This window comes from Miscanthus floridulus, chromosome 12 (genome assembly GCF_019320115.1).
Source record: "Miscanthus floridulus cultivar M001 chromosome 12, ASM1932011v1, whole genome shotgun sequence".
Classification (NCBI taxonomy): domain Eukaryota; kingdom Viridiplantae; phylum Streptophyta; class Magnoliopsida; order Poales; family Poaceae; genus Miscanthus; species Miscanthus floridulus.
In genome coordinates, this window is record NC_089591.1 from 79,397,435 (window position 1) to 79,423,769 (window position 26,335).

The 26,335-nt window shown below is 49.2% G+C and overlaps 4 protein-coding genes and 1 pseudogene across 5 annotated transcripts; 1 reads left to right on the top strand and 4 right to left on the bottom strand.

Annotated features, from left to right (window-relative positions):
- Nucleotides 1-219: 219 nt before the first annotated feature.
- LOC136498039 (flavanone 3-dioxygenase 1-like) lies at nt 220-2,751 on the bottom strand (annotated as a pseudogene).
- A 1,393-nt stretch (nt 2,752-4,144) lies between these two features.
- Nucleotides 4,145-5,708, bottom strand: LOC136496222 (uncharacterized mitochondrial protein AtMg00810-like). Its single transcript, XM_066491900.1, has 3 exons — nt 5,677-5,708; nt 5,364-5,467; nt 4,145-5,283 (listed from the first exon to the last, which is right to left on the bottom strand). The coding sequence occupies exons 1-3, from the start codon at nt 5,706-5,708 to the stop codon at nt 4,145-4,147; spliced, it is 1,275 nt and encodes a 424-aa protein (XP_066347997.1).
- Nucleotides 5,709-14,958: 9,250 nt separating this feature from the next.
- On the top strand, nt 14,959-17,466 carry LOC136496223 (uncharacterized). The gene is made up of 3 exons (XM_066491901.1): nt 14,959-15,258; nt 16,122-16,291; nt 16,770-17,466. Exons 1-3 carry the CDS (start codon nt 14,959-14,961, stop codon nt 17,464-17,466), a joined length of 1,167 nt encoding a protein of 388 aa, XP_066347998.1.
- Nucleotides 17,467-18,197: 731 nt separating this feature from the next.
- Nucleotides 18,198-20,164, bottom strand: LOC136497660 (flavanone 3-dioxygenase 1-like). Of its 2 annotated transcripts, XM_066493504.1 has the most exons (4): nt 20,090-20,105; nt 19,525-20,004; nt 19,025-19,453; nt 18,198-18,912 (listed from the first exon to the last, which is right to left on the bottom strand). In XM_066493504.1, exons 2-4 carry the CDS (start codon nt 19,903-19,905, stop codon nt 18,553-18,555), a joined length of 1,170 nt encoding a protein of 389 aa, XP_066349601.1. In that variant the 5' UTR covers nt 19,906-20,004; nt 20,090-20,105; the 3' UTR covers nt 18,198-18,552. The 2 variants fall into 2 exon arrangements, with proteins under 2 accessions (XP_066349601.1, XP_066349600.1); XM_066493503.1 differs by having other exon boundaries at nt 19,525-20,164.
- A 2,278-nt stretch (nt 20,165-22,442) lies between these two features.
- LOC136497399 (flavanone 3-dioxygenase 1-like) lies at nt 22,443-24,338 on the bottom strand. Its single transcript, XM_066493185.1, has 3 exons — nt 23,709-24,338; nt 23,219-23,647; nt 22,443-23,114 (listed from the first exon to the last, which is right to left on the bottom strand). The coding sequence occupies exons 1-3, from the start codon at nt 24,087-24,089 to the stop codon at nt 22,755-22,757; spliced, it is 1,170 nt and encodes a 389-aa protein (XP_066349282.1). The 5' UTR covers nt 24,090-24,338; the 3' UTR covers nt 22,443-22,754.
- Nucleotides 24,339-26,335: the final 1,997 nt, after the last annotated feature.

Sequence of the window (26,335 nt, forward strand, 5' to 3'; positions counted from 1 at the left end):
ATTAGACGTGCGACAGATATACCTATGATCACTATTAGCTTACGTATCGACCCGGTAGCGATCTAGTTTTTCCATATTCTTATCTATTAATTTATTCTATTATTTTGCATTACTTTTTATTTTCTATAGTTACTGGACTCACATGTATCACGAAAATCCATCAAGATTTATAATATATAAGTGTTACGGGCTCAAGCGGTAATAACGTATAAGTTACTATGAAAATGTATATATTAGACAATGCGGAACTTTGTGGCACGTGCCACATAAAGAATTCACAACACGAAACACATTTTCAGAAAAAAGAAATACATAGCACACTAGCAGCGCTGCCTTGGTTTTCAGTTTCCGATCCACACATTATTTAAAATGTAGCGCTTAACTTAACTGCCACACGCCTGTAGCTATATATGTTCTTAGAAATGAATCTCACGGTATATACACCGTGGATCAATGGATGAGCCGCCTTATCAGGCAAGAATGTCCTCGAGAGACTTGGCATTCGGCACGGCAAACTCCTTGGCATTCGGCGCGGCGAACTCCGTGGCACTCTGCAGCTGCAGCTGCTTGTCGGCCTTGGTCTGCTTCTTGAACCTGGCGAGCTCGATGTCGCGCGCCATCTTGCGGCGGTACTTCTCGGAGAAGGTGATGGGCTCGTCCAGTATGGGCGCCTCCACGTCCCGCACGGCCAGCGGGTACACTGTCTCGTTGGGCGCCGGGTTCTGGAACGTGGCGATGGACAGGCGGCTACACTCTGAGATCACCACCGCCTGGTGGTCCGCGTTGTTGAACCTGCCGTTGCTCAGGAGCTGCACACGAACGCATGCACGACAGCCTGTTTGGTACAGCTTATAAGCTGCTTATGACCTAAAATAAGCTGAAATTAACGGCTAAACGCCACACTTTTTAGCAGCTTATTCTGGCCACGTTTATTTCCATAGCTCCCATTTATACTTAAAAAACAGAAGCTGGATCAAACCAGCTTATTTTGACTACCGCTTTTACTCTATTTGTGCAGCTTATCTGAAAAGCGCTTCCCAGATAAGCTGTACCGAACAGGGCCCTAAGCACCAGCTAGCTATCACACACCATCGCCGCAAACGGCAAACGGACACTAGTAGAGAATAGATCCTTTCATCCGAGGCTAAAATAGGCTCTAGCCCCGACATTTTTTGCGCCCGGAACTAGAGAGACCTTTAGTCCCTATTGGAGACACCAACCTGGGACTAAAGGTCCCTGCCCAACGGCTACTGCGCTCGGCACAGTGGCAGGGGATCTTTACGTCCCGGTTGGTAACAACAACCGGGACTAAAGGTGGACCTTTACTCCCGGTTGAAGGGTCCTCCAACCTTTAGTCCCGGTTGGTAACACCAACCGGGACTAAAGGGTGACCTTTTAGTCCGGGTTGATATTACGAACCGGGACTAAAGGTCTCCCACCCGGGACTAAAGGTCCCTCACGGGTCAATTTAAAAGTAGGAGCGGGGAGGACTATGTCACATGTGGTGTGCAGTTGAGTTGGTAAGGAATCTACGCGTGATGAGAGAGGTCTTGTGTTTGAATCCCACACAGCGCAAGCGAGGTCTCAAGGAATTTGTTTTTTTTTTTTACCGAGGAGGGGGCTTTACTCCTAGTTACCCCTTTAGTCCCACATTCTTACTCCTGGTTGAAAAATCGGGATTAAAAGGGGATCTCCCAACCGGGAATAGAAGCCTTCTCTCCATGAGTGGAACGGACGAACGGAGGACTACTCACGTGGCCGTGGTCGTCGAGGTTGACAATGAAGGCGCCCTCGACGGGCTGCACGGTGATCCAGGTCCTGCCGCCGTCGCGCGACGCGCGTGGCCTGGAGGCCGCCGACGAGGTCCTGCAGCAGCAGTGTGATGGTGCCGGGGTCGGTGTGGCGCTTGAGCCCCAGCGTGAGGTCCGGCTGCGGTTACCTCGGGTAGAAGTTGACCACCACCTTCTGGTCCATGTCCACGCAGACCTTGGCCAGCGCCTCCGTCTCTAGGTCCATGGCCTCGGAGGGCACGCCCAGGAGCTTGCACGCCAGGCCCATCAGCTGCTCGCTGTACCGCTCCACCACCGCCCGCCAGGCCGCCGGCTTGTCCGGCCACCGCGAGTAGTCGCGGGCCTTCACCGGGTACGAGAAGTAGGTCACGATCTCACGCCAGTCCTGCTCCGCCTCCCCCTGCAAAACCATATAAGCGTGTTGTACGTGTTTGTCTATTTTATTTTAATAATATGTCAATAGAGATAGGTAGATAGACAGACAGAGAAGACTCAGAACAGCGGCATCACGCAAGCAGACCACGCTTAATACGTGAAGGCAGCAGCATGCGCGTGCATAGACGCACGTGCTATACGGTACCTGGAGGTGGCTGGAGACGATGAAGCCGCCCTTCTTCCCGCCGGACATGTCGAAGCGGAGTTTCTCCACGGCCGGGAGCGCAAAGAAGTCGCGCGCTAGGCGGCGCCATCTCGGCCACCAGCGCGGCGTCCACGCCGTGGTCCACCACCTGGAAGATGCCCCAGTCCTCGCAGGCGGCGGCCACGCGGTCGAGGATCTCGGCCCGCCGCGCGCCCCCCGCCGTCGAGGCCCTCGAGCGACACCACCGGCACCTCGTCGCTGAAGCGGCTGTGCGGCACCTTGGGGCGCTCGTCCTCCTCTCGCACGGAACGACGCGCGCAGCGTCACGTCCTCCGACGCCGCCGTCGGGAGGAACGGCACCCCGCTGCTTACCTGGGCCATGGTCTGCTCTGCGTCTCCGTCCTCGCCGCCGCCGCCGCCGCTCGTCGGATCGTGATGATGCTCCGGGACGTGCCGCGATGCGCTGCTGCTAGCCGGTGGTATCGCACGCTGCTATACACCACTGTTATATAGCAGCATGGCCGCCACGTAAGCTAGCTAACTACTGGCGGCGGCGGCGGCTCGCTGCTGCTGCAGTGCTGCAAGTAGCTAGCTGATGACGGGACATCCCGGCGTCTCATGCACATCTCCTGTGCGCTAACACAACTGCTTTATCATATTTTATTTTATTTTTCTTTAAGGAATCGAGCACTATAATGTAGCGTTGTTCTCGTCAATGCAATGCTGCGGGAGTATTATTTAACGTTAAAATATAGTCCGCAGCGTTAATGGAGTGCACCCCTCGACCGCAACATCAGTCGGCATTGTCAGGCTGGAAACACGACTCGCTCGGATGAAGCAAAGTTGCTGTCTAGTATCAGCGTCCACAGCGTTGGAGTCGTTGGATGCAGCCGGGCACGACCTCTTGCAGTCGCGCGCAAGGTGCTGAAAACCTTGGCAACATAGGTAACGCTGGGGCAGCTTGCAGGTCGCCACGTGGTGGGAGAAAAAGAGGTTGTTAAGGCACTTGTCGCGTAGGTCCTCCGAGATGTGCCTCGGTAGTCGGCTTTGATACAGCAGATCCTTTCCCGGCTCTGAGTTGTTGCGCCCGACGTTCGTCTCTGCGGTAGCACATTGCGCCAACCATCCACATTTGGAGCAGAGATGTGACACCGGTGGGTTCTCCACATCTGGAGCAGAGATGTTGCGCCGTTGGGCGGCCGTGGGAACCTGAGGTCCGAGCTTCTGATGGGACGTACACACCTGTCACGACCACTCATGACCTGACAAGGCTCCACCGTCGCTGCCCTTGCCGTGGGCAATAGATTCTTGTCAAGCGAGCACGTGCTTTCGACGATGGTGCTGCCTTTGACGACCCTCGACCCCACCGCTGCGGCCTTGGGCGGTGACCTCTTTGATGGTAGAGCGCGTCTAGGCCTGCACCGGCAGCTGGCAAACGACGTCAAGGTAGGGAGCTGGGGAGGCCATTGGGGAACTCTCTCGATCGGAGTCACGTTGAGGTAGGCATTGTTTGGAGTAGCCCTCGAAATTGAAGCCCAGCATGTAGAAGGGAGCAGTGTGTAGAGAATGAGAATGTGGCCGACGGCTGTAGTATTGCATCTCATTGAGTATATATACAAGTTACAGCCGGGAGTGCGTGGTGCGCACTGATCGTGGGCGACGTCAGTCACCACAACGAGAAGCTAAGCTAACTGCAGGATGAGTACAGACTGAATACAAGCCTGACAGACTGAATAACTGAATGTCTCAACACCCCTCGTAGTCGGTGCAGTCTTCACACGTTCATCGGGACGACGCACAGACTGGAGCGAAATGCTTCGAAGGCCGCTGTCGATAATCCCTTTGTCATCACATCGGCGTACTGCTCACCTGTTGGAACATGCAGAACACGTAGATCGCCCATCTGAACGCGTTCGCGGACAAAGTGTATGTCCAACTCGATGTGCTTGGTCCTCTTGTGGTGAATGGGGTTTGCCGACATGTACACCGCAGAATCATTGTCACAGTAGGTGACCGTCGCCTTGGTCACGCCACAATGGAGCTCGCCGAGGAGTTGCCGGAGCCAAATGCATTCCGCCGCGGCGTTCGCGACAGCACGGTATTCCGCCTCAGCGCTCGAACGAGAGACTGTAGGTTGCCGTTTCGAAGACCATGACACAAGAGCGTCGCCGAGGTAGACACAAAATCCCGAAGTCGAGCGCCGAGTGTCCGGGCATCCCGCCCAGTCAGCGTCCGAGTACGCCGTGACGGTGAGGTCCACCGAGCCTCGCAGGTATAATCCCATCGTCGTCGTGCCGCGGACGTAGCGGAGGATGCGTTTCAGCAGCGCGAGGTGAGTTGCACGGGGATCATGCATGTGCAGACACGCTTGCTGCACGGCGAAGGCAAGGCCAGGGCGCGTAACAGTCAAGTACGGCAACGCCCCGGCCAGACTCCTGTACGTCTTGGCATCGTCGATCACTGGTCCATCGGTAGAGAGTTTGCCCTTAGCGTCGATTGGTGTTGTAGCCGGCTTGCAGTTTGTCATCCCAGCGCGCTCGAGAATGTCCTCGGCATAGCGCTGCTGGGACAAACAGAAGCCTTCGGCTATACGCTTGACGTCGATGCCGAGGAAGAAGCGCAGATCACCAAGATCCTTGACAGCGAACTCCAGTTTCAGGCGCTGGATGATGTCTTGGAGGAGCGCGGGACTGGAACCTGTGAGCACGATGTCGTCGACATATAGCAAGAGGTATGCAATGTCGTGGCCCCGGCGCAGAACGAAGAGTGAGGCGTCGGATCGTGTCGGGTTGAAGCCAAGCTTGATGGCGTAATCAGCAAACCGAGTGAACCATGCGCGAGGGGCCTGACGAAGCCCGTACAGAGACTTGTCGAGGAGACAGACGGCGTTCGGGTGCTCAGGATCGACAAAATCTGTGGGTTGTTGACAGAGAACGTGTTCCTGCAGGTTGCCGTGAAGGAACGAGTTGGACACATCGAGCTGTCGTGTGGACCAGCGACGAGAGGCGGCAATGGTGAGCAGCGGAGAGAGCAGCAGTGGAGGACGGCGTCGCCGGAGGCGAGCGACGGTTGCGGAAGGGAGACGAGCAGGATCAAGCTGCGGCAAATGATACCATGTAGAGAATGAGAATGTGGCCAACAGCCGTAGTATTGCATCTCATTGAGTATATATACAAGTTACAGCCGGGAGTGCGTGGTGCGGACGATCGTGGGCGACGTCAGTCACCACAACGAGAAGCTAAGCTAACTGCAGGACGAGTACAGACTGAATACAAGCCTAACAGACTGAATAACGGAATGTCTCACCACAGTGATATGGGAGAGGGAGGAGGCTCCATGGGCGCTGAGAGTAGGGTTGGTTGTGATCGCCGGTGCGGGAGTGGCCACCGAAGGCTTGCAGCTCTCGTGCCGAGGTGGATCAGTGGATGGCTCATCCCTTTGGCTCCTTTGTCATTGTTTGACTAGAAGAAATAATTTTGAATTACTCTCTTGTTAGTTATTCTTTTGATTGTACCCCCATGTCCCTAAATGAATTAATTTTTTCAAGTTGTGTTAAGTCAAGCTTTTGTAAATTGATCGGATCTATAGGAAAAAATATTGTGATTTATAACACCAAATTAGTATAATAAAATATACGTCCTGCGTCCTAAAATAACTACACATCACGCTTATCGAGAAATCAAACTTTTTAAGTTTGACGAAATATATACAAAAGAATATTGGCCCTGTTTACTTCTCTTATAATCCATCTTTTTCAGCTTGTTTTTTCAGCCAGAACAACGTTTTTCTCTTACAACAAATCAACCAGAACAGTGTTTCGACTTGTTTTTTCAGCGAAGCGAACGGGGCCATTGATACTTATGATGTGTAATAAGTATAATTAGATTGCTTGCAGAACAAACTTTTACACTAAACCTATTTGGAAATATAAATATTGATATTATTTTCTACTTTCTCTGTTCCAAAAGTTATAATCTAGAAAAAAACAAAACGTTTTATAATTTGGAACGGGAGAAGTATATACTTAGTTAAACATAAAAGAAGTTGAACTCCTCGATAAGCGAGAAGTACACTAATTTTTAGACGGATGGAGTACTTAATCACTGGTGTCATAAATATTTATTCTCTTTTCTATAAATTAGATCACACATAACAAATTTGGCTTAAATCAACTTTAGAAATTGATCTATCCAGGTACCTGTGTTATGTGATGTGACAAGAAGCCGCAGGTGAAGGAGCACGCCGAGACCAGTTCAGCGCGATCGAGCTAGCAATACTCATTTTATAAAACAACATTATCGCGCGGTTCTGACTGACCTTGGGTGATTGTGCTAGCAGCCATCACGCACGCACGCAAGCAATGTTGAATTGCTGATAGGTCGCGCGGTTCTGACCTTGGGGTTGTTGGATTGGTTTCAAAACCCCGTAGAATAATTGACACACACTGCTGACTGACTTGGAGTTCCCGTCCGCTTCTCGAGCGGCAATTTTTTGGGGAGCGGCAGCCGGGCAGCCGGCGGCAGGAGGTTAGGTCCTTTGAAGAGTAGACAGAGAACGTCCAAAACGATTTATGAGTCTTCGTATGTTTGACGTAAATCGTGCACCTATTCTGCATCGACACCAACACTGTTTCTAAATAGACCGAATAGAGATTCCACATGACCCACGTCACCTAGGAGTTCCATCGGATGCGTCCAAAATGATTTCTAAGCCTATGATACGTTTGACGCAGACTGTGCACCTATCTTGCACCAACACGAAACACTGTGTCCAAACAGACCGAAACGAGACTCCACATGACTCACAAAACCTAGCAGTTCCATCAGGGTGCGTCCAAAACTATTTTCCATCCCTATGGTACATTCGGCGCAAACCATAGACCTATCTGCATCAAGATTACCACTATCTCCAAACGGACCGAAAACGAGCTTTCACTTGAGCCTCATGACCTAGGAGTACCATCGGGTGCATCCAAAATAATTTCTGAGCCAATAGGTATGTTTGGCAAAAACCGTACACCTATCTTGCACCGACAGCCAACACTGTTTTCAAACGGACCAAAACAAAATTCCATATACCCACGTCATTTAGCAGTTCCATCGGGTGCGTCCAAAATAATTTCCGATCCTATGGTATGTTCAGGCACAAACCATGCACCAATCTTACTGTCAAAATTACCACTATATCTAAACGGACCAAAACGAACTTTCACTTGAGTCTCATCGCCTACGATTACAATCGGGTGCGTCCAAATTGAATTATGAGCCTATGGTACATTTAGCACAAATTGTGCACCTATCTTGCACCGACACCAACAGTGTCTCCTAAACAGATCGAAATGAGATTCCACTTGACCTACGTCACCTAGAAGTTCCATCGGGTGCATCCAAAACGATTTCCGAGACTATGGTATAGTTCGGCGCAAACCGTGCACCTATCTTGCATCAAGATTACCACTATCTCCAAACGGTCCGAAAACAAGCTTCCACTTGATCCTCGCCACCTAGGACTACCATCGGGTATGGCCAAAACGATTTCTGAGCCTATGGTATATTGGCGCAAACCGTGCACCTATCTTGCACCGACACTAATATTGTCTCCTAAACGGACCGAAACAAGATTCCACATGACCCAAGTCACCTAGGAGTTTCATCGGGTGCGCCCAAAATGATTTCTGAGCCTATCGTACGTTTAGCGCAAACTATGCACCTATCTTACACCGAACACTAATACAGTCTCCAAACGGACCGAAACTAGATTCCACATGACCCAAGTCACCTAGGAGTTCCATCGGGTGCGTCTAAAATGATATCCGAGCCTATGGTACGTTCGGCGCAAACCATGCACCTATCTTGCGTCAAGATTACCACTATCTCAAATAGACCGATAACGAGCTTCCATTTGAGCCTCATCACCAATGAGTACCATTGGGTGCGTCCCAAATTATTTCTGAGGCAATGGTACAGTTTGACAAAAATCGTGCCCCTAACTTGCGCCGACACTAAGATGTGTCCAAACATACCGAAACAAAATTCCACATGACCCACGTCACCTAGGATTTTCTGAGACTGGTACGTTTGGCGTAAACTGTGCATCTATCTTACGACAAGATTTCCACTATCTCCAAATGGACCGAAATGAGCTTCCACTTGAGCCTCACCAAAATGATTTCTGAGCCTATGGTATGTTTTGCACAAACTGTGCACCTTTCTTGTACCGACAGCAACACTATCTCAAATGAATCGAAACGAGATTCCACATGACCCAAGTGACCTAGGAGTTCTAGTGGTTGCGTCTAAAATGAGTTTTGAGTCTATAGTATGTTCGGCGCAAACCATGCACCTATCTTGCACTGACACAAACACTATCTTCAAACGGATCAAAACGAGATTCCACATGACCCACGTCACCTAGGAGTTCCATCAAGTGCGTCCTAAAATGATTTCTGGGCCTATTGTACGTTTGGTGCAAACCATGCACCTCTCCTGCACCAACACTAAACACTGTCTCCAAACAGACCAAAACTAGATTCCACATAACACACATCACCTAGGAGTTCTATAGGGTGCGTCCAAAATGATTTCTAAGCATATGGTACGTTTGGCGGAAATCGTGCACCTATCTTGCACTGACACAAACACTATGTCCAAACAGAACAAAACGAGATTCCACATGGCCCACGTCACCCAGCAGTTCCATCAGTTGCGTCCAAAACGATTTCCCAGCCTATGGTACTTTTGGCGCAAACCGTGCACCATCTAGCATCAAGATTACCACTATCTCCAAACGGACCGAAAACAAGCTTCCACTTGATTCTCATCACCTAGGAGTATCATCGGGTGCATCCAAAATGATTTCTGAGCCTATGGTACGTCTGGCAAAAACCATGCACATATCTTGCACCAACAACAATATTCTCTCCAAACGAATCCAAATGAGATTCCACACGACCCAAGTCACCTAGGAGTTACATTGGGTGCGTCCAAAATGATTTTTGAGCCTATGGTACGTTCGGTGCAAACCGTGCACCTATCTTGCGTTAAGATTACCACTATCTCCAAACGGACCAAAACAAGCTTCCACTTCAGCCTCGTCGCCTAGGACTACAATCAAGTGCGTCCAAAATGATTTTCTGAACCTATGGTACGTTTGGCGAAAACCATGCACCTAACTTGCGGAGACACTAACATGTGTCCAAACAGACAGAAATAAGATTCCACATGACCCACGTCATCTAGTAATACCATCGGGTGCATCCAAAACGATTTCTAAGCCTATGGTACGTTCGGCGTAAACCATGCACCTATCTTGCGTCAAGATTACCACTATCTCTAAATGGACCAAAACGAGCTTCCACTTGAGCCTCGTCACCTAGGAGTACCATCGGGTGTGGCCAAAATAATTTCTAAGCCTATGGTACGTTTGGCACAAACTATGCACCAATCTTGCACCGACACCAACTACTATCTCCAAACGGATCGAAACAAGATTCCACATGAACCACATCACCTAGAAGTTCCATCGGGTTCTTCCAAAATGATTTCTGAGCCTATGATATGTTCGACGCTAAACCATGCACCTATCTTGCGTCAAGATTATCACTATCTCCAAACAGACCAAAAATGAGTTTCCTATTTGAGCCTCATCAACTAGGAGTACCATCGGGTGTGCCCAAAATGATTTATGAGCCTATGATATGTTTGACACAAACCACACACCTATCTTGCACCGACACTTACACTGTGTCCAAACAGACCAAAACGAGATTCCACATGACCCATGTCATCTAGTAGTTCCATCGGGTGCATCCAAAATGAATTTCTGAGCCTATGGTACGTTTGGCGCAAACGAGCACCTACCCTACGTCTAGATTACCACTATCTTCAAATGGACCAAAACACGCTTTCACTTGAGCCTCGTTACCTAGAAGTACCATTGGGTGCATCCAAAATAATTTCTGAGCCTATGGTACGTTTGGACGCAAAACAGTGCACCTATCTTGCACTGACACAAATACTGTCTCCAACCGGATCAAAACGAGATTCCACATGAACCACGTCACCAAGGAGTTCCATCGGGTGCGTCCAAAATGATTTTTGAGCCTATCGTACGTTTAGTGCAAACCATGCACCTATCCTGCACCGACACTAACACTATCTCCAAATGGACCGAAACTAGATTCCACATGACCCATGTCACCTAGGAGTTCCATCGGATGTGTCCAAAATGATTTCTAAGCCTATGGTACGTTTGGCGTAAACCGTGCACCTATCTTGCATCGACACGAACACTATGTACAAACACACCGAAACGAGATTTCACATGACCCACGTCACCCAGCAGTTCCATCGGTTGCGTCCAAAACGATTTCCCAGCCTATGCTACTTTTCGCGCAAACCGTGCACCTATCTTGTCTCAAGATTACCACTATCATGAAATGGATCGAAAATGAGCTTCCACTTGAGCCTCATCACCTAGGAGTACCACCGGGTGCATCCAAAATGATTTCTGAGCCTATGGTATGTGTGGCGAAAACCATGCAGCTATCGTGCACCATAACCAACACTCTGTCTAAACGGATCCAAACGAGATTCCACATGACCTAAGTCACCTAGGAGTTCCATCAGATGCGTCCAAAACAATTTTTGAGCCTATGGTACGTTCAGTGCAAACCGTGCACCTATCTTGTGTCAAGATTACCATGATCTCCAAACGGATCAAAACAAGCTTCCACTTGAGCCTCATTGCCTAGGACTACAATCAAGTAGTCCAAAATGATTTCTAAGCCTATGGTACGTTTGGCTGAAAACTGTGTACCTAACTTGCGCCGACACTAACATGTGTCCAAATAGACCAAAATGAGATTCCACATGACCCACGTCATCTAGTAATACCATCGGGTGCATCCAAAACGATTTCTGAGCCTATAGGTACGATTGGCGCAAATCGTGAGCCTATCTTGCACTGACACCAACACTATCTCCAAACGTATAGAAATGAAATTCCACATGACCCATGTCACATAGGAGTTTCATTGGGTGCATCCAAAATGATTTCTGAGCCTATCGTACATTTGACGCAAACCAGTGCACCTATCTTGTACCGATACTAACACTGTCTCCAAACAGACCGAAACTAGATTCCACAGGACAAACATCACCTAGGAGTACCATCGGGTGCGGCCAAAATGATTTCTTAGCCTATTGTACGTTTAGCACAAACCGTGCACCAATCTTGCACCGACTACCAACACTATCTCTAAACAGGACCTGAAACGAGATCCTACATGACCCACGTCACCTAGCAGTTTTATCGGGTGCGTCCAAAATGATTTTCCAGCCTATGGTACATTCGGCGCAAACCATGCACCTATCTTGCGTCAAGATTACCACTATCTCCAAACGGACCGAAAACGAGCTTCCACTTGAGCTGCATCACCTAGGAGTACCACCGGGTGTGCCCAAAATGATTTCTGAGCCTATAGTATGTTTGGCGCAAACCATATATCTATCTTACACCGACACTAACACAGTGTGCAAACAGACCGAAACAAGATTCCACATGATCCACGTCATCTAGTAGTTCCATCGGGTGCATCCTAAAACGATTTCCGAGCCTATGGTACGTTCGGCAAAAACTATGCACCTATCTTGCATCAAGATTACCACTCTCTCCAAAGGAAACCAAAACGAGCTTCCACTTGAGCCTCATCGCCAAGGACTACAATTGGGTGCGTCCAAAACGATTTCTGAGCCTATGGTACGTTTGGCGAAAACCGTGCACCTAACTTACGCCGACAGTAACATGTGTCCAAACAGACCAAAATGAAATTCCATATGACCCACGTCATCTAGTAATTCCATCGGGTGTATCCAAAATGATTTTCCGAGTCTATGGTACGTTCTGCGTAAACCCCTATCTTGCGTCAAGATTACCACTATCTCCAAACGGACCGAAATGAGCTTCCACTTGAACCTCATCACCTAGGTGTACCATCAGGGTGCGGCCAAAATAATTTCTAAATCTATGGTACGTTTGGCACAAACTGTGCACCAATCTTGCACCGACACCAACACTATCTCCAAATGGATCGAAACGAGATTCCACAAGACCCATATCACCTAGGAGTTCAATCGGGTGCGTCCAAAATGATTTCCGACCTATGGTATGTTCGGCGCAAACCGTGCACTATCTTGCGTCAAGATTTCCACTATCTCCAAACGAAACGAAAACGAGCTTCCACTTGAGCCTCGTCACCTAGGACTACAATCGGGTGCGTCCAAAATAATTTCTAAACCTATGGTACGTTTGGCGAAAACTGTGCACCTAACTTGCCCGACACTAACATGTGTTCAAATAGATCGAAACGAAATTTCACATGACCCAGGGCATCTAGTAGTTCCATCGGGTGCATACAAAATGATTTCTGAGCCTGTGGTACGTTTGGCGCAAAACGAGCACCTATCTTGCGTCAAGATTACCACTATCTCCAAACGGACTGAAATAAACTTCCACCTGAGCCTCGTTACTTAGGAGTACCATCGGCTGCATCCAAAATGATTTCTGAGCTTATGGTACGTTTGGCGCAAACCGTGCACATATCTTGCACCTGACACCAACACTGTCTCCAAACGTGTAGAAACAAGATTCCACATGACCCACGTCACCTAGGAGTTTCTTCGGATGCGTCCAAAATGATTTCTGAGCCTTTTGTACGTTTGCCACAAACCGTGCACCTATCCTGCACTGACACTAACTTTGTCTTCAAACAGACCGAAACTAGATTCCACATGACCCACGTCACCTAGAAGTTCCATCGGGTGCGTCTAAAATGATTTCTAAACCTATGGTACGTTTAGCGCTAACCGTGCATCTATCTTGTACCGACACAAACACTATATCCAAATGGACCGAAACAAGATTCCACATGACCCACATCACCTAGCAGTTCCATCGGTTGCGTCCAAAATGATTTCCTAGCCTATGATACATTCGGCGTAAACCGTGCACCTATCTTGCGTCAAGATTATCACCATCTCCAAACGGACCGAAAAATAGCTTCCACTTGAGCCTCATCATCTAGGACTACCATTGGGTGCATCCAAATTGATTTATGATCCTATGGTACATTTGGTAAAAACCATGCACATATCTTGCACCGACACCAACACTCTCTCCAAACGTATCGAAACGAGATTCCATATGACCCAAGTCACCTTGGAGTTCCATTAGGTGTGTCCAAAATGATTTTCAAGTCTATGGTACGTTCGGCACAAACTATGCAACTATCTTACATCAAGCTTACCACTATCTTCAAATGGACAAAAAACGAGCTTCTACTTGAGCAACATCACCTAGGACAACCATCGGGTGTATACAAATTGATTTATGAGCCTATGGTATTTTTATTATTTTGCAAAAATGTTTTTCTTTGACAATGGTTCTTTTTCCAACGTCTCTTATGCCTCCGTAAATAATAAAACTATGGTCCCAGGATATTACTGGTTAATCAAATGGAACAAAGAAATTCTCGTACATCATTGGAAGAAAAAACTACCACCAATGCAGGTGTAAAAAACAACTTTTTACTATATTTTAGTGGACTATATTTTAGTACATGCATTTTACGTAGATTTGACGTTAGAAAACAAATCCATGCCCGCTAGGAGACGATGCTAGAGGACGCAAGAGAAAAGGGACAGAACCCGATCGGGGGCAATGGCTAAGGAGAAAAAGGATGAAATAAATAAAAAGCGTCGAGAAGCATATCACAAAGGAAAGGAGCAACGTTTAAAAATTGAAACTACCAATGGTAATTTATAAATTTTGGTAATTAATAATACATGGATCAATATTGTTATTTCTTATCTGTGATGCCTTACAATTTGTAGATGTTGATGATGCATCAACGAGCACTCTACACCTAAAAAAAACTATAACGTTATTCAGGCCCGGCCCTGGATGCGGGGGGGCGGCCGCCCTGGCCCCCAACTAGGTAGGGCCCCACCCCAAGTATGCAAACACCAGGTATACAGGCCTACAGGTATATTAGTATTTGGATTTGGCTCAGAACGTTGCTGGCCTGCAGTCCTGGGCCTCTTGGTGACTGGCATCCGCGAGAAGGATCAAGAAAGAAAGAGCTAGCTTCCGTGAGAAGCCACACGCCCACACGCAGACTCCTCCAGGGCGGGCAGACGCGACACGCGCGGCGGCGGCGGCTGTTGCGCCTGCGCGACGGCACGAGGCGAGACCGCGACTCCGCGAGACGCTGGACTCGACGCCACGCGACGCTGCCGACGCGCTGCGATCTCCGCAACACCGCCCGACCCAGACGAGCGACGATGAATCGCGGTGAGCCACCAGCAACGTGAGTAGATGTCTAGATCAGGCAATAGAACGAACGTGATTACTGAGACAATAGAACGAACATGATTATCATTTTAAAGAAAGTGACCAAGTTGTCAGGTGTCATTAACTGTTAGAAGCCCATACTGTTACATATGCTGATTTAACTCCTTTTTTACTCAATTCATGTTTTCTAGCGAAACTGTTTTTTAGCTAATTGTTTCTCTAAATCTTAACAGCATCATGTCATCAAGAAAGTATGCTTCCGGCAGTGAGAAAAGAAAAAAGAAAGCACAAATAGATGAGTTCATACAATCACAGAGGAGTTCTATGCATAAGTTTTTGAAGAATAATCCAAACACTTCAAGAGATCCAAACAAGTTGGCGATAGTTGTCTGGAAGGAACCAACACAGATTATTCCAGAAGATGAAGGTCCTCCTGATGACAATGTTGGCATTAACATGGAAGAAAACAATGTGAGTAATGATGAGCACATATTTAATTCAAATACTACAGAAAATAGTAGTCTTGATGAGGAACAGGTGTGTCACATGGATATTTATGATCCAAGAAATTGGGATAATCTTGATAACAAAGCAAGGGATATATTAGTTGAAAAGGGACCTATAAGAGAAGATAATATTGTATTCCCTTTCGACGATAATTTAAGGCATTTTGCATATTCTCATTATCATAGAAAAATGAGTAATGGAGAGCTACGTGACAGGAAATGGCTAGTTTATTCCAAACACTTGGATAAAGTATTTTGCTTTTGCTGTAAGCTTTTTAATTCTAAAAAGTGCAAGAGTTCATTGGGGAATGATGGGTATAGAGACTAGAAACATATCAATGAGAGGCTGAAGGAACATGAAATTATTGTTGAGCATATTACCAATATGAACTCATGGAATGAATTGAGAACTAGATTAGGCAAACAAGAGACAATTGATAAAGAGTTACAGCAGCAAATCTCCAAGGAGAAAGAGCGCATGAGGCAAGTACTGATGAGAATAGTTGCCATTGTAAAATTCCTTGGTAGACGTAATTTGGCTTTTAGAGGATCTAACGAGCAGCTTTATAATGACCAAAATGGCAATTTCTTAGCTTGTGTTGAGATGGTCGCAGAGTTTGATTTGATAATGCAAGACCATCTTAGACGTATTCAAAATAATGATCTTCATTATCATTATCTTAGCCACAAAATTCAGAATGAGTTGATTTCTCTTATGGCTTCTGACATTACAAATTCTATCATCAAGATTGTTAAAGAGGCCAAATATTTCTCAGTTATTCTTGATTGCACCCAGATATTAGTCATCAAGAACAAATGACTTTGTTGGTTCGATGTGTTAACATGAGTGAAGGTGAAATTAAAATAGAGGAGTACTTTCTTGGTTTTCTGAAGGTAGATGACACATCTGGTTCTGGGCTCTTCAATGTTTTGGTTGATTCCATTAAGTCCTTTGGTCTTAATATTGATGACATTAGGGGACAAGGTTATGATAATGGTTCTAATATGAAAGGAAAACACAAGGGAGTTCAAAGTCGATTGCGTGATATAAATCCAAGAGACTTGTATATGCCATGTGCTTGCAACAGTCTTAATCTTACTCTTTGTGATATGGCTAAGTCTTGTAGCAAAGCTGACTCCTTTTTTAGAATTGTGCAACGGATATGTCTTATTTGCTGGTTCTACTAAAAGATGAAAATTTTTGCTTGATCATATTGATGGTTTAACTATGAAATCTTTGTGCAACACATGTTGGGAGAGTCGTATTAAAAGTATTGCAGCAATTAGATATCAAGCTCCTCGGCTAAGGGCAGCTTTACTTGCATTGAGTGAAGATAGAGATGTAAAACTAAAGGATAGAAGTGATGCAAAGAATTTATTTGAAGTACTTGGCAGCTTTGAATTTATATTTGGCATGGTTATTTGGCATGATGTTTTATTTGCTGTCAATAAAGTAAGCAAGAAGTTGCAGTCACCATCTATGTGCATTGAGTCTACCATACAGCAGATACAAGGTATAATGGATTACTTTAAAACCTATAGAAATGATGGGTATGCTTCTAGTAAGGTCAATGCAACGGAAATTGCATCTGAAATGGGTGTCGAGCCATCGTTCCCAGTAAAGCGACGTGCTCTTAGAAAGAAGCATTTTGATGAAAATAATAGTGAGGAAGCACTCTTGGAAGGTGAGAAGGAATTTAAAGTTAGTTACTTCACGGTTATAATTGATATGACAGTCCGTTCATTGGAGACTAGATTTCAAGAATTGGAATCATTCAGAGAATTATTTGGATTTTTAATGAGTTCAGCAAACTTGAAGGCATTGGATGGTCCTAAGCTAAAGTTGTGTTGCACAACACTAGCAGCAGTTTTCTCTCTAAATAGTTCATCTGACATTGATTTAAATGATCTAATTTCCAAGTTGAGTGTTCTACAATTCACTTTGCCAGATACACCCATGACAGCTATGGAGATTTTTGAGTTTGTTACAAAGGCTGATTGTTATCCTAATGCTTCCATTGCTTATCGGATCTTGTTTACTATACATGTGACTGTGGCATCAACTGAAAGAAGCTTCTCAAAACTTAAATTGTTGAAGAACTATTTGAGATCTACAATGTCTCCAGAGAGGTTAAATGGTTTGGCAACATTATGCATTGAGAAACGATTGTTGGATGAGATCGATATTGATACCATCATCAATGACTTCGCATCGAGGAATGTTAGAAGGAAATTTTAAGGTAATTTAATATAGGAATTTTTAAGGTAATTTAATATTTATGAATTGTTTCATATGAATATTGCTATTGCATCCGCAGTTAAGTGTTTATATATATGTATTTACATTTAGTACTATCAATGTCATGTATGTATAAAGGGCCCCAGATTGTGGTTTCGCCCCGGGCCTCAAAAAATCAGGGCCGGCCCTGACGTTATTGTCTACCCGGTGATACCAAATCTTATTCCTTGTCCAATAAGAATCATCCTCAACTCAAAGCTTATGCGTCTGCATCCTTCTCGATTCCAATACAAAGACCGAACCCACTATCCGTGTCTGATACGAAGTCCTTGGAGCTCACGTGTTCGTATCCGATTACTGAGGTTTGGCTTAAAAAATTATAATCCCCGGTGCAACGCACGGGCATATATCTAGTAACATATAAAATTTTGTCCTTGTCGGAATATAGAAGCAATTATAAATTGTTAAATTATCTTTGTGCCAACACAGATTACATTTTGTCGAGATCGTGCTTTTTTCTAACGAGTTTTATATTCTTGGAACCGAAAATTATAGATTATATCTACAAAAATTTCAACAAACTAAAATTACAATTTTAATATAAAATATAGTCAATAACCGTGGCCTGAAGTAAACTAAATTAGCACCTGAATTTAGCAAATCCCATATATAGCTCTTTGTGTATTCAAATAAAACAAAGATTTTACGTGGGTCATCCGTCCAGGTATCTGGAACTGCAGATGTGAGAATTAATATATGAAATACATTTCTAAAGAAAAAGAAAGAAATGCATAGTCGTCTCACAGGCACACTAGCAGGAGCAGCGCTGCCTTAATTTCAATTTCTAGTTTTCCGCACATTCGGCCTGTTCGCTGGTTGGTTTCTGGACTGATAAGTCCGGCTGGTGCTGGTTTGTTGTGAGAGGAAAATACTGTACCATGGCTGATAAACCTGGCTGAAACCAATGAGCGAACATGCTGATTATTTCATAGCGCTTGCCACACGCTCATATATAGCTATGTTCTTAATTATAAATGAAATAACACGCCACAATATAAACCATGGATCAATGGAGCAGTCGCCTTATCAGGCAAGAATGTCGTCGAGAGGCTTGGCGTTCGGCACGGCGAATTCCTTAGCAGTCGGCACGGTGAACTCCTTGGCATTCGGCGCGGCGAACTCATTGGCACTCTTCTGCAGCTGCTTCTCGGCCTTGGCCTGCTTCTTGAGCTTGGCGAGCTCGATGTCTCGCACCATCTTGCAGCGGTACATCTCGGCGAAGGTGATGGGCTCCTCCAGTATGGGCGCCTCCCCGTCCAGCACGGCCAGCGGGTACACCGTTGCGTCGGGCGCCGGGTTCTGGAACGTGGCGATGGACAGGCGGCTGCACTCGGAGTTCACCACCGCCTGGTGGTCCGCGTTCTTGAACCTGCCGTTGCTCAGGAGCTGCACACGAACGCATGGACGTTCATTGGTCGTCATACGTAGCAAACGGCAAACGGTGATCCAGGTCCGGCCGCCGTCGCAAACGGCAAACGAACGAACGGAGACTACTCACGTGGCCGTGGTCGCCGAGGTTGACGACGAAGGCGCCCTCGACGGGCTGCACGGTGATCCAGGTCCGGCCGCCGTCGCGCGTGGCCTGGAGGCCGCCGACGAGGTCCTGCAGCAGCAGCGTGATGGTGCCGGGGTCGGTGTGGCGCTTGAGCCCCAGCGTGAGGTCCGGCTGCGGGCACCTCGGGTAGAAGTTGACTACCACCTTCTGGTCCATGTCCACGCAGGCCTTGGCGAGCGCGTCCGTCTCCAGGCCCATCGCCTCGGAGAGCACGCCCAGGAGCTTGCACGCCAGGTCCATCAGCTGCTCGCTGTACCGCTCCACCACCGCCCGCCATGCCGCCGGCTTGTCCGGCCACCGCGAGTAGTCGCGGGCCTTAACCGGGTACGAGAAGTAGGTCACGATCTCACGCCAGTCCTGCACCACCTCCCCCTGCAAAACCAAATATAAGCGTACCCTTACGCGTACATGCACGCCAGTCACGCATATACACGCATATATACCTGGAGGTGGCTGGAGACGATGAAGCCGCCCTTCTTGCCGCCGGACATGTCGAAGCGGAGCTTGTCCTCGGCCGGGAGCGCGAAGAAGTCGCGCGCGAGGCGCGCCATGTCGGCCACGAGCGCGGCGTCCACGCCGTGGTCCACCACCTGGAAGATGCCCCAGTCCTCGCAGGCGGCGGCCACGCGGTCGCCGATCTCGGCCCGGCGCGCGCCCCCGTCGTCGATGCCCTCGAGCGACACCACCGGCACCTCGTCGCTGAAGCGGTCGTGCGGCACCTTGGGGCGCTCGTTCTCCTCGCGCACGAACGACGCGCGCAGCGTCGCCTCCCCGGACGCCGCCGTCGGGAGGAACGGCACCGCGCTGATGCTGACCGCGTCCATGGGCCTGCTCTGCGTCCTTTTCCTCTCGTCGACGTACGCGCCGCCGCCGCCGCTCGGGTCGTGATGATGCTCCGGGACACGCTGCGCCGTTTGCCGCTGCTGCTTTATACCACGGCCTGGGCGGCGTTAGCGTTATATAGCAGCATGGTGTGGAGACTCGAGACACGCAGGGCCGCCACGTTACCTAGGCGCTGGCTGGCTACTGGCTGCTGCTGCAAGTCGTAGCTGACAGTACATCCACGCGACCCATGCTCAAAACTGCACGTTTTTTTAATTGTTTCAACTAGAAAAAACTGTGCACAACAGTACTCCACTATTTTATCGAGTGTATCCTTGCAAGTGTGCTGCCTAACTCCCAGTCATGTACGTAGCAACCGTTCCACACCTCGTGACGGGCGCTCGTGTACGTAGCTACCGGTCCACACCTCGTGCGGTCCAATAGACATGTTAGAGTAGTACTATGAAGATGTTGTGGCTGAGCGCGCGTACGTGTAGACCAATTCGGGAAGGCATCTGCACGCAACGCACGATAGGTCGCGCGGTTCTGACCTCGGGGGTGCTGGTTTGGTTTCAAAACAGAAAGGCCAAAAACCGGTAGAATATATTCATTCATTGATAGGCACTGCCGATTAGCTGTACATGACTGTCAAACTGGACATTCGGTTTAAACCGAAAGTTCGGTTCGGTTTATGAAAACTTTGAATTTTCATCAATTAGAAGCCGTTCGGTTTATTTTAGAACTAAAAACCGATAGGTTCTGTTTTGGTTCTTTACTTCGGGTTTCAGTTAAAACTGAGTAGACTGAAGTTCTTCGTACAATAGAACCCCCCCCCCCCCCCCCCCCTCTACACACACACTGGTCGTCAGCTCGGCTCACATTTGCAAAGCACCCGTTGCACACCAGGTCGCGTCACCTCCCCCCACCCCCCCCCACACCCACACACACACCCCATCGCTCGCATGTCGCACGCCAGGCCACGCCTCGCCCCCGCCCACCGTTCGCAGCACGCATGGCCGCGCTGGAGGACGTCGTCTAACCGACTCACCTCGTCACCTGCAGGTTGCAGCTCCGAGCGGCAAGAGCGGATCCCGGCAAGCCTTCACTCCCATGCGTCGTTGCCAGATGGAGATGGGGATGGGGTCACGGGATGGGGACCTCTAAGTAGCGCAGTTGCCAGTTGCGCTTTGTCTATGACTAGTGACTCCATGGAACGGTGGGAGTGGGTTGTGTCGCGTAATTGGGCCGAGGTGGGCTACCACTCTTTGCTGCGTGTTTAAGGGCATGTTGGATGGTGGCTGCACTACGCCACACCGCGCTGCACTTTGGGCAGTCGTTTGCTTCACTATCGCAGTTGTGGCATGACGCAGCGGCACCATGCTCCACTAGTTCAATTTTGCCGCCCAACCTTGCCAAAAGTGTGGCAGCAAATTTCAACGCCGCACTTTCGGCGTGGACACAGATGCGGCGCGACGTACTGAGGCGACGTCCAAACGCTCCCTAAATGTGCCCACCCTGACATGACTGCAGGCGGTTAGGTCACTGTGCTTGGCAGTTCTTGCGTGCAGTCCCTCAAGCGGTCGCTGGGAAGTAGTCATTCGCTCGATGAAGCTCACAGCTGCTAGATCGAAGTCAAAATCACTAGAATAGAGGAAGAGCAGTCACACGGATATGCTTCCCAAAAACTTGATCATCCGTCTACCCGTGCAGATACACAGGTGGACGAAGCTTCGAAGGCCTACTCACCTAAGCCCCTTGTGCGCGCAAGAGCTCAGACCAGAGATTGCAGACAACATCTTCAATCTCAAGAACACAGTGGAGTGAGGAGGAAGATGAAGTCGTGGTTGTCCTAAAGAAGGGGCGCTGCCTTTAAGCAGATTTAGGATTGAGGGCGGAATGAACCTAGCTAGACGGGTTCTAGGAGGGGCAAAAGCATAAATACGTGCCTGATCTGTTGCCAGTGCCTAGCTCACATGTTTTACCCATTTACCCTTCTGCGTCCACCGATTTATCCATTGTCCTTGTTGACCGTTGCCTGGACCATGTGACCATTGGGCCGAGGTCCAAAAAGACGTGGACACACAACTTGGCACTAGCTTCTTATTTAAGTTGAGCACCTTCTTAGTGAGTATACTATGTGATACTAACCCCACTTTTACTTAGAATTTATTGTGCGCCTTTGGAATTCTTTGATTAATTGCTAGACTAGTTATAAGCCAAGCCCAAATAATCCAATCCCACCAAATTTCAAAGGCGTCATGCCCCTGTTTCAGACGATCTATTCTGCTGGAGTATTTACTAAATCAAAATCTCTTCTTATTTTCAGATGCACGTTTTCTTGCCAGATCAAACAAGATTGTCTTATCTTCTTCACGCACGCATGCCAGATTTCACGATGATAAGACTGTCTTATTTTCAGACTCACTATGATAATGCTGTACTATACTAGAGATTATGTCAGATTTCACGCATAATGAGTGCCACGGCACGGCGCGGTGTGGAAGACTTTCTTTTCTATCTTAATACAAAGACAAAGATATGTGTAGACATATATAGCTCTTTGTGTATTCAAATGAAACAAAGATTTTACGTGGGTCATCCGTCCAGGTATCTGGAACTGCAGATATGAGAATTAATATATGAAATACATTTCTAAAGAAAAAGAAAGAAATGCATAGTCGTCTCACAGGCACACTAGCAGGAGCAGCGCTGCCTTAATTTCAGTTTCCAGTTTTCCACACATTATTTCATAGCGCTTGCCACACGCTCGTATATTGCTATGTTCTTAATTATAAATGAAATCACACGCGACGATATAAACCGTGGATCAATGGAGCAGTACGTCGCCTTATCAGGCAAGAATGTCGTCAAGAGGCTTGGCGTTCGGCACGGCGAATTCCTTGGCAGTCGGCACGGTGAACTCCTTGGCATTCGGCGCGGCGAACTCCTTGGCACTCTTCTGCATCTGCTTCTCGGCCTTGGCCTGCAGCTTGAGCTTGGCGAGCTCGATGTCGCGCGCCATCTTGCGGCGGTACATCTCGGCGAAGGTGATGGGCTCCTCCAGTATGGGCGCCTCCCCGTCCCGCACGGTCAGCGGGTACACCGTCGCGTCGGGCGCCGGGTTCTGGAACGTGGCGATGGACAGGCGGCTGCACTCGGAGTTCACCACCGCCTGGTGGTCCGCGTTCTTGAACCTGCCGTTGCTCAGGAGCTGCACACGAACGCATGCACGTTCATTGTGCTAGCAAGCGGCAAACGGTGATCCAGGTCCGGCCGCCGTCGCAAACAGCAAACAAACGAACGGAGACTACTCACGTGGCCGTGGTCGCCGAGGTTGACGACGAAGGCGCCCTCGACGGGCTGCACGGTAATCCAGGTCCGGCCGCCGTCGCGCGTGGCCTGGAGGCCGCCGACGAGGTCCTGCAGCAGCAGCGTGATGGTGCCGGGGTCGGTGTGGCGCTTGAGCCCCAGCGTGAGGTCCGGCTGCGGGCACCTCGGGTAGAAGTTGACTACCACCTTCTGGTCCATGTCCACGCAGGCCTTGGCGAGCGCGTCCGTCTCCAGGCCCATCGCCTCGGAGAGCACGCCCAGGAGCTTGCACGCCAGGTCCATCAGCTGCTCGCTGTACCGCTCCACCACCGCCCGCCATGCCGCCGGCTTGTCCGGCCACCGCGAGTAGTCGCGGGCCTTAACCGGGTACGAGAAGTAGGTCACGATCTCACGCCAGTCCTGCACCACCTCCCCCTGCAAAACCAAATATAAGCGTACCCTTACGCGTACATGCACGCCAGTCACGCATATATACCTGGAGGTGGCTGGAGATGATGAAGCCGCCCTTCTTGCCGCCGGACATGTCGAAGCGGAGCTTGTCCTCGGCCGGGAGCGCGAAGAAGTCGCGCGCGAGGCGCGCCATGTCGGCCACGAGCGCGGCGTCCACGCCGTGGTCCACCACCTGGAAGATGCCCCAGTCCTCGCAGGCGGCGGCCACGCGGTCGCGGATCTCGGCCCGGCGCGCGCCCCCGTCGTCGATGCCCTCGAGCGACACCACCGGCACCTCGTCGCTGAAGCGGTCGTGCGGCACCTTGGGGCGCTCGTTCTCCTCGCGCACGAACGACGCGCGCAGCGTCGCCTCCCCGGACGCCGCCGTCGGGAGGAACGGCACCGCGCTGATGCTGACCGCGTCCATGGGCCTGCTCTGCGTCCTTTTCCTCTCGTCGACGTACGCGCCGCCGCCGCCGCTCGGGTCGTGATGATGCTCCGGGACACGCTGCGCCGTTTGCCGCTGCTGCTTTATACCACGGCCTGGGCGGCGTTAGCGTTATATAGCAGCATGGTGTGGAGACTCGAGACACGCAGGGCCGCCACGTTACCTAGGCGCTGGCTGGCTACTGGCTGCTGCTGCAAGTCGTAGCTGACAGTACATCCACGCGACCCATGCTCAAAACTGCACGTTTTTTTAATTGTTTCAACTAGAAAAAACTGTGCACAACAGTACTCCACTATTTTATCGAGTGTATCCTTGCAAGTGTGCTGCCTAACTCCCAGTCATGTACGTAGCAACCGTTCCACACCTCGTGACGGGCGCTCGTGTACGTAGCTACCGGTCCACACCTCGTGCGGTCCAATAGACATGTTAGCGTAGTACTATGAAGATGTTGTGGCTGAGAGCGCGTACGTGTAGACCAATTCGGGAAGGCATCTGCACGCAACGCACGATAGGTCGCGCGGTTCTGACCTCGGGGGTGCTGGTTTGGTTTCAAAACAGAAAGGCCAAAAACCGGTAGAATATATTCATTCATTGATAGGCACTGCCGATTAGCTGTACATGCCTGTCAAACTGGACATTCGGTTTAAACCGAAAGTTCGGTTCGGTTTATGAAAACTTTGAATTTTCACCAATTAGAAGCTGTTCGGTTTATTTTAGAACTAAAAACCGATAGGTTCCGTTTTGGTTCATTACTTCGGGTTTCAGTTAAAACTGAGTAGACCGAAGTTCTTCGTACAACAGAACCCCCTCTACACACACACCGGTCGTCAGCTCGGCTCACATTTGCAAACCACCCGTCGCACAGCAGGTCGCGGCACCTCCCCCCCCCCCCCCCACACACACACCCCATCGCTCGCATGTCGCACGCCAGGCCGCGCCTCGCCCCCGCCCACCGTTCGCAGCACGCATGGCCGCCCCCGGAGGACGTCGTCTAACCAACTCACCTCGTCACCTGCAGGTTGCAGCTCCGAGCGGCAAGAGCGGATCCCGGCAAGCCTTCACTCCCATGCATTGTTGCCAGATGGAGATGGGGAGGGGGTCACGGGATGAGGAGCTCTAAGTAGCGCAGTTGTCAGTTGTGCTTTGTCTATGACTAGTGACTCCATGGGACGGTGGGAGTGGGTTGTGTCGCGTAATTGGGCCGAGGTGGGCTACCACTCTTTGCTGGGCATGTTTGGATGGTGGCTGCACTATGCCACACCGCGCTGCACTTTGGGCAGTCGTTTGCTTCACTATCGCAGTTGTGGCATGACGCAGCGGCGCCATGCTCAACTAGTTCAATTTTGCCGCCCAACCTTGCCAAAAGTGCAGCAGCAAATTTCAACGCCGCACTTTCGGCGTGGACACAGATGCGGCGCGGCGTACTCAGGCGACGTCCAAACGTGCCCTAAATGTGCCCACCCTGACATGACTGCAGGCGGTTATGTCACTGTGCTTGCCAGTTCTTGCGTGCAGTCCCTCAAGCGGTCGCTGGGAAGTAGTCATTCGCTCGATGAAGCTCACAGCTGCTAGATCGAAGTCAAAATCACTAGAATAGAGGAAGAGCAGTCACGCGGATATGCTTCCCAAAAACCTAATCATCCGTCTACCCATGCAGGTACACAGGTGGACGAAGCTTCGAAGGCCTATTCACCTAAGCCCCTTGTGCGCGCAAGAGCTCAGACCAGAGATTGCAGACAACATCTTCAATCTCAAGAACACAGTGGAGTGAGGAGGAAGATGAAGTTGTGGTTGTCCAAGAGAAGGGGCGCTGCCTTTAAGCAGATTTAGGATTGAGGGCGGAATGAACCTAGCTAGACGGGTTATAGGAGGGGCAAAAGCATAAATACGTGCCTGATCTGCTGCCGGTGCCTAGCTCACACGTTTTACCCATTTGCCCTTCTGCGTCCACCAATTTATCCATTGTCCTTGTTGACCGTTGCCTGGACCATGTGACCATTGGGCTGAGGTCTAAAAAGACGTCCAACTGTGGGAGTGGGCGCAACACAACTTGGCTTGGCACGGTAGCACACGCGTGTAGCCCCCCACCAACTCTCCTTCTCAAGTTGTCTATATATCGAGGACACACAACTTGGCACTAGCTTCTTATTTAAGTTGAGCACCTTCTTAGTGAGTATACTATGTGATACTAACTCTACTCTTACTTAGCATTTGTCGTGCGCCTT

Excerpts from the sequence above, each read along its gene's own strand:
- LOC136497660 (XM_066493503.1), bottom strand. The coding sequence starts at position 19,905 with ATGGACGCGGTCAGCATCAGCGCGGTGCCGTTCCTCCCGACGGCGGCG. Across the intron at positions 19,454-19,524 it reads TCGTCTCCAGCCACCTCCAG|GGGGAGGTGGTGCAGGACTG; the intron begins GTATATATGCGT and ends TTGGTTTTGCAG. Across the intron at positions 18,913-19,024 it reads ACCTCGGCGACCACGGCCAC|CTCCTGAGCAACGGCAGGTT; the intron begins GTGAGTAGTCTC and ends GTTCGTGTGCAG.
- LOC136496223 (XM_066491901.1), top strand. The coding sequence starts at position 14,959 with ATGTCATCAAGAAAGTATGCTTCCGGCAGTGAGAAAAGAAAAAAGAAA. Across the intron at positions 15,259-16,121 it reads GTAGTCTTGATGAGGAACAG|GTAGATGACACATCTGGTTC; the intron begins GTGTGTCACATG and ends GGTTTTCTGAAG. Across the intron at positions 16,292-16,769 it reads GATATAAATCCAAGAGACTT|AAATGATGGGTATGCTTCTA; the intron begins GTATATGCCATG and ends TAAAACCTATAG.
- LOC136497399 (XM_066493185.1), bottom strand. The coding sequence starts at position 24,089 with ATGGACGCGGTCAGCATCAGCGCGGTGCCGTTCCTCCCGACGGCGGCG. Across the intron at positions 23,648-23,708 it reads TCATCTCCAGCCACCTCCAG|GGGGAGGTGGTGCAGGACTG; the intron begins GTATATATGCGT and ends TTGGTTTTGCAG. Across the intron at positions 23,115-23,218 it reads ACCTCGGCGACCACGGCCAC|CTCCTGAGCAACGGCAGGTT; the intron begins GTGAGTAGTCTC and ends GTTCGTGTGCAG.
- LOC136496222 (XM_066491900.1), bottom strand. The coding sequence starts at position 5,708 with ATGGAGCCTCCTCCCTCTCCCATATCACTGTG. Across the intron at positions 5,468-5,676 it reads CCCTCTCCCATATCACTGTG|CTTGATCCTGCTCGTCTCCC; the intron begins GTGAGACATTCC and ends CATTTGCCGCAG. Across the intron at positions 5,284-5,363 it reads ATTGCCGCCTCTCGTCGCTG|ATTTTGTCGATCCTGAGCAC; the intron begins GTCCACACGACA and ends AACAACCCACAG.